This window comes from Phaenicophaeus curvirostris, chromosome 5 (genome assembly GCF_032191515.1).
Source record: "Phaenicophaeus curvirostris isolate KB17595 chromosome 5, BPBGC_Pcur_1.0, whole genome shotgun sequence".
Taxonomy (NCBI): Eukaryota; Metazoa; Chordata; class Aves; order Cuculiformes; family Cuculidae; genus Phaenicophaeus; species Phaenicophaeus curvirostris.
The window spans coordinates 61,430,708-61,448,728 of record NC_091396.1 but is presented as its reverse complement, the minus strand read 5'-3'; the positions used below and the strand labels follow the sequence as shown (position 1 = coordinate 61,448,728).

The following is an 18,021-nucleotide window of genomic DNA, read 5'->3' as shown; positions in this document are numbered from 1 at the left end:
AATCACAGGAACACTGGGTTTTAAGAAGCCCATATGTCCCTCCTCTGTTTAAAAATACTTATTGTGTGGACATAACAACTTTTGTACTTGGGTGATTTCCCCTGTATCATTTAATGCTGTCAGTGACCATTAAATTTGCTAATAGTAGGAATAAGTAAGTGTCCCCCTGAGAAGTTATTTGCTTGCAGTATAGGTGTCAAGTCTTTGACTAAGGATCTGAAATAAAACCCAGCTGAAGTGAGAACGGAGTCTCTGTGGATTTCCTAGATGTGCACTGGAATGTGGAACTGAGGGAGCTGGAGGTGATGAGAGAGGTTTGTCTGTGGGAGTGGTGTGCTGGGGCAAAGGAAGGTAACCTGCAAAGATAACCCACCCTAGAGCTTTTATGGTAAAGGAGGCTTTACAGTCACAGATGATAATGTGTATTTAGACTGCTATTTGTGATCAGAAATGTGAAAATACTGAATTTATTCCTCATTCAGTCACCCTCCTTTTCTATGTAATACTTGGCTGAATCTAGTGCTTCAGATGCACCCCTTGTTAGCAGTGTCCTGCAATTTCTCTCATCTTTTCCACGCATGAATGTCCCTGTTTCTTCCCTGGAGCAGCCTGAATAAACAGAACGCTTTTGCTGTTCATACCAGATTGTTTTTAATGAATATGTAATATCCTTTGTAACAAAACTAATTTATTGCCTGGGAAGTAATTTTGATACTGACTTCGTTCTGTACACTGGGAGCCGATACTGCTGGGCAAAATTTTAAGTGATCTATTTAAGTAATTACTTTAATAACGAAGGGCTAGTTAGCACCATTGTTTCTGTTTCATTACTTTGTAGCTTTAAAAATGTCTTTATTACTTTTTCTTTATAGAGTACAAATGAGACTAGAATTTTATTTTCCTCCATCTGACTGTTTTGTGAGTCTGTGTCTTGCTGGCAAATAAGTCCAACTTTCTTGCCTGAGGAGTGTGCTTAGATTGATGTGGTTCTGCCTGCTTTAGCTCAGTTAGTTCATGAAACAGTGAGGAAATATTGCTGGCTTTCAGGTAGCTGTATTTTCAATACATCGCTATCTAATGCAGTGTGCAGCCTGAGAACTGACATATTTCTATATTAGGTGCTGACAGTCTTGCTTACATAAAGATTAACCTACACAGGTTTTCAGCAGTTTGTCATATGGTACAATTGTAAACAGCAAGTATGGAAATACAGCAATATGTTCATCTGCTCTTGCTTTGTTTAACATCATTAGTGAATGGAGCTGGAAATGGTATGTGGCAGGCTGCAGTGACTAGCTGTATATAGATAAAAAAAGTCAGTTCCTGGACACTGGTCCTGGCTCCTGAAGCAATGTTTGTTGGCCAGAAGAGTGTCTTAAATCTGCAAGCTGAGGAGAGAATGGAGCTGACATCACATGTGACAATTTTATAGCAGAAACCTCAGAAAATGCTGGTTTGGAAGAGGAGAAAAAGTAGTTGTATTGTGACAGTTGGTGCTCGTGAAGATCTACTCTTTGGTGGTTCTTAAACATGGGTAAAAAATAGATAAGAGTCCTTGGATTCTTACGTGCAAATAGCTTGGATGCTTGAAAATGAGCTTGTTCTGTTGCTTCTGTTTGAATAATAATGTGCAGCTGGAAGGAGGAATCAGCTCTTAGGTCTATACAGCAAGAGGAATGTCTTGTGATGTCAGAGGTAGCCTGCGATTTTGCTTTAACTTGTCATATTGTAGAGGTCTATTTAACCTCATCCTAAATGGCCTTGCCTGGTCTTTCTGTGTGGTGCCTGAATTTGGATAAGTCTTGACTATTGCTCTTCAAATCATGAAGCCAGAATTATATACCTCATGAAGGTTGGAAAGACTGGGACTTCTTCATTTGTAAAAGAGAAGATTGAGGTGTCATAGTGGTCTTCATGCAGATAACAGCCGCTGCAGCTGAAGGAAATGAAGTATTCCGCATGTCTGCTGGGGAGCTGGGGAAAAACAAAGAACATAAATTCCAGCAAGGCAGGCTTCTGAGAGACACGAGGTATGAAATTTCTAACAATAAGAATAGTTAAAAACTGGAACTGATTGCCTTGGGAGTCTGTGGACTTCCTTTCACTCGAGATTTGTAACAACAAATACACGTTGGGAATGAATTAGGTAAAGTTAATCCTACCGTGGAGCATTGGGAAAATGTAGATAACCTCTTAAAATCCCTTCTGGACCTGTCTTCTCTGATCAACTGTGAGCACTTGATGTTCCTAATATGTCAACATGGCTGATTTTTATTTCTGCCTTGCTGATTTTAATAAGAGATAGTAAGTGAAAATTAAGAGGTCACTTAAAGTGAGAGGCTGAAATTCAGACCTGAATTGTAAGATTATCCAATGTGCATATTGGAGATACTTTCTTTCATAATGTTGGCTTAGTAATGCCCCCGCAATATTAGATGTGGTTTGACATTTTGCAATGTTTCAGAATAATGATTTTCTATTGAATTTTATTACCATCACTCAGTATAAAAATGCTATTGTTTCAAGCTGTGCATTGTGGTCCAGATGAACTAATTATATACTGAGGAAGTTGAAACACTGAAATAAGGAAAATTAATTGTTTGTTCTTCCTGGCAGTGTTTCTTGACAGCATTGCTGGGACAGCTAAGCAAACAAAAGTTTGGTGCTGTACTTGTATAATGCTACTAATATGAGAAAAGCCATTATATCTTCCTGAAGCTATATATGCGTCACAGGAACCTAGTAAGCTTGTTATAGGGGGAAAGAACAAACCATAGCCTCAAATTTTAATGTATGTTTGATAAGTGACTCCTTTGACAGAATTTACTATAGGAATACGGATGGTGCCTGTCCTTTCCAAACTTTAACAATAGATCTAGGCTTTCCAGTTCTCTGTTTAAAAATTACTTTTTTTTTTTTTTGAACCAGATTTTATTTTCAAATGCCCTTAATGGAAACAGATAGATTGGTTATTTTTAAGTTTGCTTGTGGTTCTGGGTAACAACTGTTTCATTGTGCTGCCTTTCTAATTTTAGAATGGCAAATCAAACAGTAATGGCAATAACAGAAGTAATAATGCCAACCAAGTTGATTCTGTGGGTTGCAGGAGGCTTGGGACGGACTGCTGGAGGGTGTATTGTAGGACATCCGTCTATTTGTTGTCTCTTTTGACAAGTAATTAAGGAAACAATAACTGGAACTGCAAGATACAATGACAGACTGTGACTTTCCCACTGCTTCCCTGGGAGCTAGTTTGCATCGGGAAGGGCCTGGGATATTGGTATGTGGTGGAGGAATGATGCCTTGTTGAGCTGGGAACTGGGGAAGTCTGGAAATGTCTTGCTTTAGAGTAGACGGATACCCAGTGTAAACCCGTGTCTAGAATTTTGTAGTCTTTGTAGAGGGATCAGAAGAATTGTTCAAGATATTTAAGGCTTGAGTTGTACAGTTCTTTGACCTTGATCCTCTCAGTGAAGCCCTTAAGTAGTCTCACAATATAAATAATAGCAGTGATCTCTAGAAGATAAGGCTGGCTAGTAACACTAAAACTTTTGATATTTAATGAGTCACAATGAAATGAATGCACAGAAGTTTGCTTTTATTTTTGTCACTGGAGATTAATAATGAGAAGCAGGACTCCCAGCTCTATTTGTGGCTTGTGGCAGTTTGTCCATAGACCCACCATGTGAATGAAGTCCTCTGCATCTCTCTCAGTTGATCTGTTTCTAGTATTTGTCCCAGAGTACATTTCGCATCGCTCTTCCTTCTGAAGCTTAATGCATTCCCTGAAGAGTTAAGGAAAAAATTTTATAATTCTGTGTAGTTATAAAAGTTTTCAATTCTAGTTTTCTTTTTCATGGTGAAATTATGCCCAGAAGGAGCACTGTTCTTTAAAGATTTAAATTGTGATGTTTATTTTCACAGTTATAATATGCAGAACGTGCATGATGAATGTAAGCTAAAAGCAGCTTGTTACTATATGAAAATATATAAAATGCCATGTTAATCATGTAGGCAGAATTTAAAATAAAAAATTGTATGGTTCTTTCAGTGGGTAGAGTTTGTAGCTACTGTTGTTGCACAGTATTATTCCCTGGGTGCTTAATGTTATGTCATTGACTGGCTATGCTTTTCCTCACTGGTCTCATCCATGTACGGCAGAAAACCTAGTAATCTGTGAATTGTGTGGAGGAAAGCGCAGGTTAGAGACTGACCCTTGTCATTTGATATTTGAGTGCCCCTGTGTGTGTCATATATTAGTTTTATTTCCTACTGTGACACCTAGCTATGAGAAAAAAACTCTCCAGAGCATCTTAAAAGCCATCTTCTATTAAAGATGGAAAGAGTTAAGAAAACTGCAGACAGTAGATTTCACAGTGAGAGGTAAAAACAATATATGCAGACGTCTCATGCTTTAATTGCAAGAGATGCATAAAAGTGTGGCGTTCAGATTCCCTTGCAAGAATGTTTTGTAGAAGAGAGTTTGGAGGCTTAATGGGGAAAGTGAAGATAGGTGGAAAGCGTACATCTGCATCAAAGCTGTGGCAAAATGCTTGCAAAATGCCCAGAAAATCAAATCACAGAATCACAGAATAACCAGTTTGGAAGAGACCCACTGGATCATTCTAATGCTTAAGTTTTGCATCGTATTTTCAAGAGGTCATAATTTTCCCTGTGAAGAAACATTGGAGAAAGTCAGACATCCTGTTGTGGTGCTGAAGATGGATTTAAGGGCCTCCTGTGCAAGAATAAAAAGAAAAAGAAATAAATTGGGAAATAGGCACGACACCTAATAAGGCTCCGACAGAAAGTTCTTGTATGAACCCAACTTTTGTCTTTCTGGTGCTAGGCAAAAAGGGCTCAGTTTATGAGGACAGATTCTATCTGAGAGAAGGAATGCTACAGGAAAAAAAGGACTGGAAATTTAAGTGTAAGTTCAATAATAGGTTGTTGGATAATGACTGCAGAAAACCCACCATTCCGGAGTGTCTCAGAAGTGGCTCCCTGTAAGGACACACCCCCATGAATTTTGCAGAAGTAAGGAATTCTGTGAAGCTGGATTTTATTTAGTTTAGTTGGACCTATGTCCAAACCAGCCTGGGCTAAATTTGGGCCTAATGAATGCTTGGATAGGATGCCACCAAGTATATTGGTGATGGCGCAAGAAGTGCATGCGGACTGAGGAGTCCTCATGTGGTGCTCTCAGCCTGGACCAGCCCAGGAGCCGAAGGAAAACATATGAAGGGTGCTGCCCAGATGCCTTTTGTAGTAGTTAAAGAACTGACTGCTTTTTATAGGAGCTGAGGGTGACAATTACTTAAATTCATATTCAGAGCCTACAGTTTGATGTTTCATTTTGCCTAAATTGCCCTGTTCTTCCCATTAGGTCCTTAACTTTTCCCTTTTAGGAAAAGAAAACCCAGACCCAAACCAAACTCAATATGCTGTTTGATATTGCTGGTACAAGATGTCTGTGATGTCCCTACTCCAGAAACAACCTCATTTTAATGTCAGGCAAAGTAATTCTTGTGTTCAAATACAGAGAGGTTGTAATTAAGCTTTCTGCACTGCTACCTAAGAAGAGATGCTTTTAAAATGTGAACCACATACATCATTAGTAGTGCAGTTGGCTTGTTGCCCATCAAAGCACAGATTATTTTCTACAACAGCTACTCCAGTTCCTCTGGGTTTTTTTTTCAGTTTCCTGTTATCTCACATGGACATCACCATTCCCTTTGCCAAATTTCTTAGTGAAATCATGGCACTCCAGACTCATAGGAAGAGGCTTTATCGGCACTACAGCAGTTAATTGCTTTAGCTAGCACATGGCACTGTCCTTTGAACAATGGAAATGCAGAAGGTGTGTTAATACTATTGGAAATGAATCACTTTCAAAGTTGTTCTGTCTGCATGGGGAAGTTAAGACAACTTGTAGTGGACATCTTCAATATGCTTTTTGAAATGAACCAATACCATGTTACCAAACGATTTTGAGAGGTGCTTTACTTTAAAAAGGCTGAATTTTGTGTTTATTTCTTTATATATTTTGCTTAGCTTGGCCTTTTTGGGTGCACTTACACATTGAATTGTTAGCGCTCAGTTATGTGCTTGAATACACAATTCCTGAGTAAATTTGTCCTTTTTATATCATTCTCTATCATGTATATTTCCCAGAGAAGCTCCTTCAACCAGATCTATTGAAGGAATAATTATTTCATCAGGGTTTAATGTATATCTTGATTGCACTTTGAAGACATTCTCTTGAGGAATTTTTATCATTTCAACAAGGGATCATAGCATGTAAACAAGGAAATAAACATTATCTTTCATATTAATCAAGAAGATGATTAAACAATAACCACAACTGTTAATTGGTACTTAGAGATAGAGGGTAATGACTGCCTTGAGTTTGACAATGAGAGTACCAACAGGTAGACACTCTTTTCTGCACATAGAGCTGCATATAATTTAATTATAAAGCACAATAAAGCTGCATATAATTTAGGAAGCGTTACGAGTTTAATGTGCAGCTGCAACCATAGTGAAGTTAGGACACCAAGCAAAGAGTTGCATGTTTCAGACAGGTTTTCATAGTCAATGAGGTTTTCACAAGGAGATCGTGATTTAGGCAGTTAAATCAGTTCTTATTGCCACCAAAACTCCAGGGTTCTATATAAACCCATGCTTCAGTGTTTTTCTTCACTGTGGGACACAGTTCCTGCTGGTTTCGGGATGCAAAAGCTGCTTCTTAGCTCAGAGGCAAAAGTCCAGCTTGTCCCTCACAAGACAGTGACTTGTGGCTCTCTCGAGTTTGGAACTAGAGCATTATTTTTTTCATCACCCAAATCTTCGTATTTTTCTAAATGCTGCAGTATTTGTAGAGGCAGAAGAAAGCACAAAGGGGGTCAGCATCTCTAGAAAATGAAGAAGTAAAAAGATCCAGGAGTTGAAACCGCACATTTTAGAATATAGAGCATAGGACTGGGAATTCTGGAGATCTGTATTGAGAGTACTGTTCCTCATACTGACTAGCTGCCTAATCTTGACCCTAGTGAGTAATTTTGCTCCTCAGACACAACCAATTGTTTGTACTGTAACTCATTTGAAGCTCTCAGTGTTCATTCTTGTTTCTACCATAAATACAAGCAAAGGAAGAGTTTCCTTCTCTGATCATCTTACTAAGCTGACTCAGCCTCAGACTTCCTGATGACTAGATTTGTGGCAAGATTAGAGGTCTAGATTTACCCTGAATTAGGTATGACAGCTAAACACTGCCTTTATTTCTTCTTATGTCTGTTGCTTATAATACTTCACAGATGCTAGCACCAGTTTGAAATCTCTGAAAAGTATTTGGAGATCCTGGACTGAAAGGCATAATGAAAATATAAAGTAGGCGTTGTATGAAGAGACTTTTTGTTGTCACACGTTTGTAAACTGATTTGTCCAAAGTGCGTTTATATTGCAAGCATGATCCCCAGAAGACCTGCTGGCATCAGTAGCATGGTATCAGGTTGCCCAAAGGTGCTGGCAGTGTAACACTTGACATTTTTGCTGGCTTAAAAGTCATTCAAAGTAATGTTAAAAGATAGCATGTTGGATGCTTTTATATGTATCTGAGGGTGGGCTGTTTACTGATGGTCTCAGAGTCAGATCACATGTGTGTTATTCAGGTGGCAAAGCTCTCTCTTGGTCTGACAGAGCTGAGATTTCCCCCTCACTTCTACCCCTAGTTGCCCCGTGTGTGCTCGCTATCACATATATATATATATGTGGTTTCTATGTAACTCTGCAGGGTGATTTTTCCCTTGTGGGTTTTGATCTAGAGTAGGATTTCTGGTGCTATTTCTTGCTGTACTGTTTGGTGTTGCTGATGGGGACTAGCAGAAAAACTGATTATATTCCTATTCTTATTCACAAGGAAGAATGTTATGATTTTAATTGTATGTTTTAATTTTTCCTTTTTCTTCATCTTTTATGTTTTTAAATTCTGCATTTCAAAAGCAGGATCATTATCATTCAGAATATTAAAGCATGTCTTTTTAATAGCTTTCCCTTTTAACGTGTAAGAATGGAATTGAGGAGGAAAAACCAATCTGTCTTGAAGGAAATTCTCTGTTATCTACGGATTTTCAGTGCAGCCAACAAGAGAGGATCTTGAGCTCAGCTGACTTGGAGTGTTATCCTCTGCCTTGAGTAACTTGTAGAGTACAAAGAACTACTTTCATAATGTTATCAACACCAAAGTCCATCTGGTTCTGCCAGTGACAAGGGGATTATTCTAGCTTTTTATTGTCAGTGACATTTTAGCATTTTAGGATTCGGCTGTCAAGCTTTTTGGGGAAAAAGGGGAAGATAGATTATAGTTGAAGCTCTGTTAGGGGAGAAATTAACCAAATATTTTGTAAGTAATTTTTTTACCCAAATTTCCTCCTATTAGTCTCCTGATGGTTTGTCCTTATGAATCACATTAGAATGCAATGACTTGATTTGTTAAGCAGGCAGTGATGACAATGAGCATCTGTGTGTCTGATCCAGAGTCCCATTAACATATAGTAATGTTGTCCTTTTTTGCTATTACTTTTATACAGAGCAGCACAGAAGCTTAACCTGTCTTCGAAGAGAAAGAAATACCATCCGCCCCTGCCACACACACACGACTTCTCTATTTATGCTACTAACTTTAGTGGCATCCTGCAGCTCTGTCCTCCCCCAGCACCACCATGCCTTCTGAGAGCTGTGTCCAAAATCAAGGACAACCCTGGCATTGGAAAGGTAACTCCAGATTTTGGTTTTTTTTAAAAATAGTTTTCTAGATGAATTTTAACAGAGTTTGAAGCTTTCAGCTTAAAACAGAGTTGCATAAGCTCAAGGGAAGAGTCTTGGGATAGAGAGGTAGCTGCAACTGTTTGCCTGCCTGAGAGCTGTTATCACCTGTTGACTTGTACGAGGAGCGGCTGAGAGAGCTGGGGTTGTTTAGCCTGGAGAAGAGGAGGCTGAGGGGAGACCTCATTGTTCTCTATAACTACCTGAAAGGAGGTTGTAGCGAGGAGGGAGCTGGCCTCTTCTCCCAAGTGACAGGGGACACGACAAGAGGGAATGGCCTCAAGCTCCGCCAGGGGAGATTTAGGCTGGACATTAGGAAAAAATTTTTCAGGGAAAGAGTCATTGGGCACTGGAACAGGCTGCCCAGGGAGGTGGTTGATTCACCTTCCCTGGAGGTGTTTAAGGGACGGGTGGACGAGGTGCTGAGGGGCATGGCTTAGTGTTTGATAGGAATGGTTGGACTCGATGATCCAATGGGTCTCTTCCAAACTGGTTATTCTATGATTCTATGACTTTGTAAAGAGCTGGCAGCATCAAAGCAGATTCAGTGCTAGTGTTTTGGCTTCCTTGGAGCCACTTAACATCACTGACAACATTGGCAAAGGTTGTTTTGTCTTCCCTCTGTTAAAGCAAGAGACAAATTTTTCTTTGGCATCATTGTTCTAAAACTGGTGACATACAGGCTTCAGCTTTGGGAGAAGTGCTCTCTGCTTTGCCAGCAAGGCTCTGCCACTGGTGCTGATGTTGTCCGTCTCCTTGAAGTTAAGGAGATACATTGAGGGGGGCTTTTTTCCCTCTGCTTCACATGTCATTGTAAATCAGGAGTATGGAAATGAGGTTGAAGAGAGAAATAAATGTCTCTCCATCTTAGGAAATGTAGCACCTTTCAAATTGTGAAATTTGTGCTAATTTGATTTAAAATTAATTAAAATACAACCCAATTATTTAGAGCTTTATTCATATTTCTGTTTAATCGCTGACACAGTAGAGTCTGAATACATATTTACATAGGTTACAAGGGATTAGCCTTTGAAGATAGAATTGAAGTGTGTAATGTGCAAGAAGAGCTAAAATACACAGTTTGAATAAGACAGCAAATCGCCATTAACGTAAAGAGATTGTCAGTCTTCAGTATCTATAGCTAACACTTGCTCACAGAGTATACTCTGTATATCTTAAGTCAGTGAGTTTGTGCTAAATGGAAGACGAAGGAGTAAACAGGGCTGTTTTCAGCAGATGGAAGCTCATAGATGAAAATGTGGTTTCTTCTTCTCTTTTCCCAGTGTCTGGAAAAGAGGAGGTAGTATTAAATGGTGGAATACAGCAAATGTGGCACGGTACTTTAGAGATTCCCAGGTGGAGGAGGGTTTGCTAAAGAACATCCTTTCTCTGTGTGTGTTTTAGCAGAGCCCATTTGTTGTGCCTGTTTCTTCTCTGTGAGCCTTAGCACTTGGCCATGGCACCAGGAATAACCGGGAGAGTGGCATTTCTGAGGCTCTTTGTCTTAGATAGACCTTTAAAGAATGCTTGTCCTTGCGCGTACAGCTCAATAAAACTGTCTTTGCACATTACATCACTCATGTCCCTGCAGCAAAGTGTAGCCAAAAGACTTCAGCTTTTTTCCTACACTTTGAGGGTCTTGGTGGAGCTTACCAGCTTACTTCTGCCTCATGAAAGCTCTGGTTTGTCTGGTGTCTTCAAACAGATCAACGAAGTCTAATAAAGGCCAAGTACGTGATCCCAGATGGCAGGAGGTTATCTGCCTTGGGTCATGTGGTCTACCTGCTTTCTTCATTAGTGAGCACAGCAGAAAGCTTTCAAAGAGAGGTGCTCTACCAGAATGCCGAGTGGCATGGCAGTACCTTCAGCAGCTATGCGGCTCAGCTGTGTGAGCTTGTCCAACATGAGATAGATAGATATCCTGTGATGGTATTTCTTTCCTGCCTAGCACACTACACCAAGAATTTCCAGACTTGTTGACCCTTGAATGTCTCTGTTATTTAGGTCTCAGATAAAAACATTATTGAAGATAGTGTTTGTGCACGCCCAGGATTCCAGCTGTGTCATCCTCATCCCATACTAGTTGACCACATTTTGGAAGAATCCTGTCCTGTCCTGGAGAGAATAAAAGCTCTCCTGTAATTGAATCAGCCCTTTAGTTTTTGAGTTAACATCTAGACCATCCACATTGTGATGGGTTGTGCTAGTTAACTCGTTTTAATGGTCCTCAAAAAATAAAGTAACTAGGCATCTTCTCAAATCCACAGTTTAAAATATACAATACCTATAAAATGTCTCTTAAACCATTCCTCTTTTGCAGCTTTTTAAATTACAGTGTTTGCTCATAGAAAAAAACCTCAAGCAATATAGCTTTTTGTAAAAATTGAGTCAGCTGGGGTTGTGTAGCCTGCAGAAGAGGAGGCTGAGGGGAGACGTGCATGGGCACACACATCCCCGTGCACGCATGCACGTTGCAGACGCACCCCGTGCACTCACACGCTACACACACTGCACACCTTGTGCATGAACACACACTCTCCGTGCATAACTACCTGAAAGGAGGTTGTAGCGAGGAGGGAGCTGGCCTTTTCTCCCAAGTGACAGGGGACACGACAAGAGGGAATGGCCTCAAGCTCCGCCAGGGGAGATTTAGGCTGGACATTAGGAAAAAATTTTTCAGGGAAAGAGTCATTGGGCACTGGAACAGGCTGCCCAGGGAGGTGGTTGAGTCACCTTCCCTGGAGGTGTTTAAGGCATGGGTGGATGAGGTGCTGAGGGACATGGTTTAGTGTTTGATAGGAATGGTTGGACTCGATGATCCGGTGGGTCTTTTCCAACCTGGTGATTCTATGATTCTGAATCTCATGAATCGTGGTTCTTAGAACTTGTGGTTAAAGGAAAAGCGTCAGTCCAATATAGATGTTCTTTTCATGCTAAACACTCATTGTTTTGCCTTCTCTAAGCAATGCCAAGAAGCTTTGGTAGCTTGTATGTCACTGTGTAATGACCATCTTCATTATTATTTCCACTTCACCAGCTTCTGCTGAAGATTTAGTTGGCTTGTATCTCATTATAAGGATGATAGAGATACAGTAATTACCTTTCTTCCTCACTGCTTTAAGTATCATACCAATTGAGAGAAGATCAGCAAAAGCTGGCAGATGTTCTGTGGTCCTCTGTTAACTTCAGCCCCTCCTCTTCTAACAGCTTTTACTTTACCCTGATCCTAGTTATCTTTTCCCTTGGCTTTTTCTTGCAGCCTGTCCAAAATAAGTACAAGATATGCATAGGGAACAGAATCAGTGATTGATTGTTGAGTAACATTTTTCTACTGCAGCATCTGTGGCTTTGGCTGGTGTTCTTGGTTTGTCTGACCATTCCCAGGTCAGCGGTGTCCCTCGCCCTGTTATTACTGTATATCACGGGTTTAAACAGCTGGTAGGTCAGCCTTTTCCTTCCTTACCTCCTGGCTTGCTGCTGTTTTGTCTGTCATGGTTAGTTGTGGCATGGATCAGTAGTTCCTTGCTGGTTTCTGCTGTACAAGTAGGAATGTAGTACTGATGAGCTGCCTAATTCCAACTTAACTTCACCTTACTCAGCTGAGAAAGACTCACTGAGGACCAGTCCTTATTCTCCTCAAGACGGGTGTTTTCTCTGTACACAGAGAGCTTGACAAGTATGAATTTATTTATGATGACCAGAATGATTTGCTTTCTGTATTTCCCCTGCTATGGTAATTTTTAGCATTTTTTACCCACATTGATGTTCAGGATTTTCTTTTGGCTGGTATTCAATACATCATAAGAGACTCAGGAAAAGAATGTAGAAAATGTGATGTGACTTTGAGGACAAAAGGGAAAAAAGGAATCCAGTGTCAGACCAGGCAAAGTGGTTAAAGAAGTAATAAAGATAGAAATTAGCAGGCAGGGATTAATGTTATGTAGTAGAGATGAGCTTTTACAGGTGGAACACATACGACAGTGTCCTGTGAAAGAGCATTTGAATAAGTTTGCTATGATTGATAGTGTGTGTCTGAATTTTAAAAAAGCTTTGGACAAGTGCCCTGACCTAAGTTTCTTAAAGCCCTAAGCTGTCACGTGTTCTCTAGTGGCTTAATAACTGGAGGGAAACAAGAGGGCAGATTTCACACTGGAGCAAAGTTAGCAGTGATGTCACATGGAGTTCCATGCTGTTTGGTGTCTTCCTAAATGGTTTGGACAAGGTGGTGAAGCTGCATGTTCAGAGTAGCCAAAACTGAAACTGCCTGTGAAGACCTGAAAAAAGATCTCATGACACTGAAGTTACCGAGTGGATAAAGATGCAGATGAACTTTATTATTGATTAACTCAAGGTTGTGTACATAAGAAAGGGAGCTCTTACTATGCACACAGAATCAGTAAGCTGTAAGGAAATCTGGCATGATTGTAACCCATTTTACCAGCCATCATGGGAGCTACAGTGTTAGGTTTGTTATCATAAGTCTGAGCTTCTAAATAAATGCTTTATTGGCTGTTCAGAAGGCAAGAAAATTAAGCATCTTCAGCTATAAAGGATCTCTAACAGTACGTGATATAAACACATGCTCCTCTTCAGACTCATAATACTTAAAACCAGTCAGTCATTAATGTTTTTCCTCTTTGGTGGCCTTCTTCCTTGAGGTGTTTTAAAGAAGTTTAATAAAGCATGGTAACAACTAAGAAATGTAAAGATTTCCCCTCCTTCCCCACATGTATATCTCTAAATTACCTTCTCAAACAGGGGCTATTGTTGTGGCTGAACAAGGGAAGATCTGGGCTTTACGCAGCAACTGTGTTTTTTGGTGCTGGTACACAGTTGGACCCCAGTAAGCCTTAACTTTTGGGAAAAAGACCTTACCGAACAAACTAACATCTATACCTGGAATTTTAACTTCCTTATTTGACGTGCACTTTCAAAGCCACCCTAGCACTGACTATTGACTTTTCCTGCTGAAGAAGCTCCCTTTGGCCAAAGAACTGATTCAGTGGAGAGCTTCCCCATGCATTAAATCCTTTTCATTTTTTAATTTTTTTTTTTAAATTAAAACCGAGTAAAAATTATCCTGAATTGAGGTAAGGGACAGTTGAATCTAAGGAACTGATTGAATTGAGCATAGGCAGCATCAGGACTATCTTGGGTGTTTCTGTGGTAACTATTAGAACTAGTTGGTCTAGGTGACAGGTCCTGTCACTCATGGGATCTTGTCTTGAACTTGTGAGCTCTGTGGACATTTGGTGAATGAAACAGGCTTGAATTCTTGCTTTTTGTAAGTGGTGTGACTATAGCAAAGGCAGTAACTGTACACTGTCATAACTGCTGGAGGATGCGGGAATGTGAAAAGATTGTGATGGCTGGTTCTTGCACTTCAACTCAGTGATTGATTATTTGAGCCCAAGATCGAAAATTTTTTTTTTTTTTTTTTGTCTCACATCATCATCTCCATGAATATCATACAGTTCTGCTGTGGTGAAATTGCTATATAGCTTTTTATGGCTCAATACATTTGTTAAGAGACTTACTACAGCGGGGAGCCTATATGTATCTTTTGTGGTTTCTATTTATAATTGCTTGTTGTTTCAAGTACTCTCTTGGAAGGTGGGAAATAAATGTCTTATTAATTTCTTTTACATTTCACAAATACAATTCTTTCCCCTTATAGTGTAGGAGTGTGTGGACTTGTTCCGTGATACTAATCTTTAAACTTTTTTGCTTAATTTTCTTTTCTGTAAGTGAAGAAAGTTATATGTTCTCACAGATGCATGCAGGGTTTGTCCGTGTGCAGGAGTACCAAGCAGGAAAAATTAAAATAAAATTATAACTGTAAGTCTATCTGGGACTGTTTATTCACATAGTCAGCGATAATCAAACTCTCATGCACAAAGGAAAATCCCACTATCAATGCAAACTGAATACGGAAAGCAATTTTGCTCACTACTGATAAATGTTATGTAGCAAATTTCATACCTTTCTCTGGAATGTGCCAAAACCATCAGAGTCAAAATCATTTAGTTGTATCCTACTTAAAAGGCAATGATCCAGTACAGTGTGATCCTTGTAACTGAATCGTTTTTGTGGTCTCTCTGGGTGTTATTAAATTTAATGTCAGAATAGTAGGAAAGACGTCTGAAAGCCATTTAATATTGTCACTGGAAAGAAGTTACATTATGCTCAATTTCTGACATTAATGTGCTACTTAAGATAATTTATCATATTGTGGTATTAAAAAAGACATCCCTTTTACAATGGCTGCTGCGTAGCATTCTAATCTGCTATTTTTCTTTGGCATGGTAGAAAGCTTTTTTTCATGCAAAATGTTTTTTTTTCTGGGGTTCTTTTCAGCTCATTCTTTATAATACTGCATCGCTTACAACAGCAACCTTAAGTGCTTGTCTCTTCCAAGGATCCTGTCAATTTTTTATGTTAGAATGACAGAATCCTCCTGTGTGAGACAATTGAAGTGGAGCATTTAAAGAGAACCTGAATTGTCAGACAGGTTTCTTGGACAGGTATACACATACTGGTCTCCATTTATGTGTTTTAGACATTTACTTTAATTTATACTTTACAAAGCTGTAAGCTAAGGTGCTGCTAATATGATTTACTGATCATGCAAGGTCTCCTTAAGTGTGCTGGATGTTGCATTCACTGGTTCTTATGGTGGTTTGATGACGGATAACAACAAGGTACTTAATTTTGTCATCTTTACTACTGGTTGTCTCCTAATGACTAGAGTATTATTTCTGATATAGATCATGTATCATATTGAGTACTCTTCTATCCGTGTATGTAGTCCTGTATCATTCAAGGTACATATATCTGTGCTGAAATGCCTTGAAGTGATTAAACAAAAATGTGGAAAAATAAAAAATACACAGTTTTGTCTACTTGGCTTTCACCTCTAAAAATAAAATGGTTTTCTTCATGTCCCCTGGGAGAAGAGAATCAATTCTTCTTTAATAGAGTGCAATATAGAAGTGACTTTTTTTTAAGGCTCTCCCAGGAGAGCTACATGGTCTATGCTAGCATGGCAATTTTGCATATAAATTTGCCATCCACTGGTAGTGGCAGTATATGAAAGGCTTGTAAGAACTACCCACAGTAAACCAATTTAGCAAGGGTTATATATCTGTCAGTTACAATTAAATCCATGAAAAATATTGGCTCTGAATGAGGACTTTTGTAATATGAATTTACTCTGTAGTTGAAAAAAGTGATTTCATTGGAAAATGTTCTTTATTCAACTGAATGTGATTTCTTTGTAATTTCTTGCTGAGAAGTCTTAATTCAGAATGGTGGATGTCTAAACATAGTTATTTAATTAACCTGCTGTTATACGCCATTTTGCGAACATTGGACAAAATTAACTTCCTGGCTGCATGATGCCTGTCAAGAATGAGTGTTTCCAGGGAATATTTAGTGTCCATTTGAATTTGATATAATGACATTTATTGCTAAAGACCAAACTGCTGTTCATTTAGGGATTATGGTACTGCTGTAATGCAGAATATGACCAGCATTTTTAGAATGGATTCCAGTATAGTGCCAGTACTTTCCAAAATGTAGATGGATAACGTCAGATTTTATTTTAGTAAAAAATGCTTGAGCATATATATCTTAAAATTTTACATGTTTTTAAATTCATTCCTTCTATCTTTTCCTTCTCAGTCTGTCTAATTTGAAACTTGATGACTATATAAGCATCAAATGCTAACAAAGCATCGCTATAAACACATGAACACTGCACATCCACTGATTTCAAAGGAGGTACCATATGTTGCTGTTATGCCTGTGCTAACATACTTGGCTGGGTAAGGGTCTTCATTTCCTCGGCATTCAAAATGCCAGGGAATCTAGTCATTACTTAGTGAATTAGTGGAGTCTTCTCTGTCTATGTGTCTGCCCCAAATTAAACTGCATAGAGTATTTGGCACCCTTCATTCCACTGAAAGATGAATCACCAACTTTCTGAGCTATATGTAGTATTTCTTGTCTTCATTATCCACAACATAGAATCATAGAATAACCAGGTTGGAAGAGACCCACCGGATCATCGAGTCCAACCATTCCTATCAAACACTAAACCATGCCCCTTAGCACCTCGTCCACCCATCCCTTAAACACCTCCAGGGAAGGTGACTCAACGACCTCCCTGGGCAGCCTGTTCCAGTGCTCAATGACCCTTTCTGTGAATTTTTTTTCCTAATGTCCAGCCTAAATCTCCCCTGGCGGAGCTTGAGGCCATTCCCTCTTGTCCTGTCCCCCATCACTTGGGAGAAGAGGCCAGCACCCTCCTCTCTACAACCTCCTTTCAGGTAGTTGTAGAGAGCAATGAGGTCTCCCCTCAGCCTCCTCTTCTACATGTAGTAGAGGTTTGTGGTAGTCTTTAAGAACACATTCCAAATCATCTGGTTCTTTAAGTGTGAGACTGTCATTCCCCTTTGTCTAGTCTCAGGGTTGATAGCTCTTCCATCTCTTTTGATTATGGAGTGATAATCAATGTGAACCTGCCTGTCTCAGTCTCCTGACTGTTTTTGTCTAAACTTGTGTAGGATTGTGTCATTCTCTCTGTAACTACTGTCTCTTTCTACAAATTCAGCCTTGGACATGAAGTCTTCTGGGACGGCACATACTTCACTGGTCTTGGAGGAATTTTATGTTCATTGATGCATGGCTTTGCTCTAGCTCCATTCAATACAGCATATCCAAAATATATGGGTTGCATTAGACAAAACTGCTGGCTTGTCTGTGGTCATCAATCTTGTATTCATGTCAGAGAGTTGCCTTGAAATTTGGGTTCTATGTTTTTTTTGGCTGTCTCTTGCTCTTTCCAGGCCTGCTTTTTGACACTGCGATACACTAGATATTTTACACTATCTTGACCAGTCCTGCACCCAACCTGTTATTTTGGTTGCTGTGACTCCCTTGTCCTGTTCTCCTGAAATCCAGCTGACTCAGTATGCAGGGGGAGGTCTGGAAATCACAAGTCCACACAAAGGAAGCACGTGAAGGTGGCCCCCCTGGAGGAGGTCACAGCATGGGAACAGTGACTGCCACGTTGTGATGAGGCAGAAGGTCTCTCCTTGTGACCCCTAAGTGTAATACAGGGTAAATGGTAGCAATAGAGGCAAGGACGAAGGACAGGTACCAACCAGGATGCACCCCTTTTAGTTTTTGAGATAT

At 39.6% G+C, this 18,021-nt stretch overlaps 1 protein-coding gene across 2 annotated transcripts in view; it reads left to right on the top strand.

Moving 5' to 3' along the window:
* KIF26A (kinesin family member 26A) overlaps positions 1–18,021 on the top strand; it is a 103,188-nt gene that overhangs the window by 63,291 nt on the left and 21,876 nt on the right. For both annotated transcript variants that reach the window (XM_069858972.1, XM_069858971.1), the window contains exon 5: positions 8,589–8,772. In XM_069858972.1, coding sequence (XP_069715073.1) covers positions 8,589–8,772 — 184 coding nt within the window. The remainder of the gene's footprint in view (positions 1–8,588; positions 8,773–18,021) is intronic.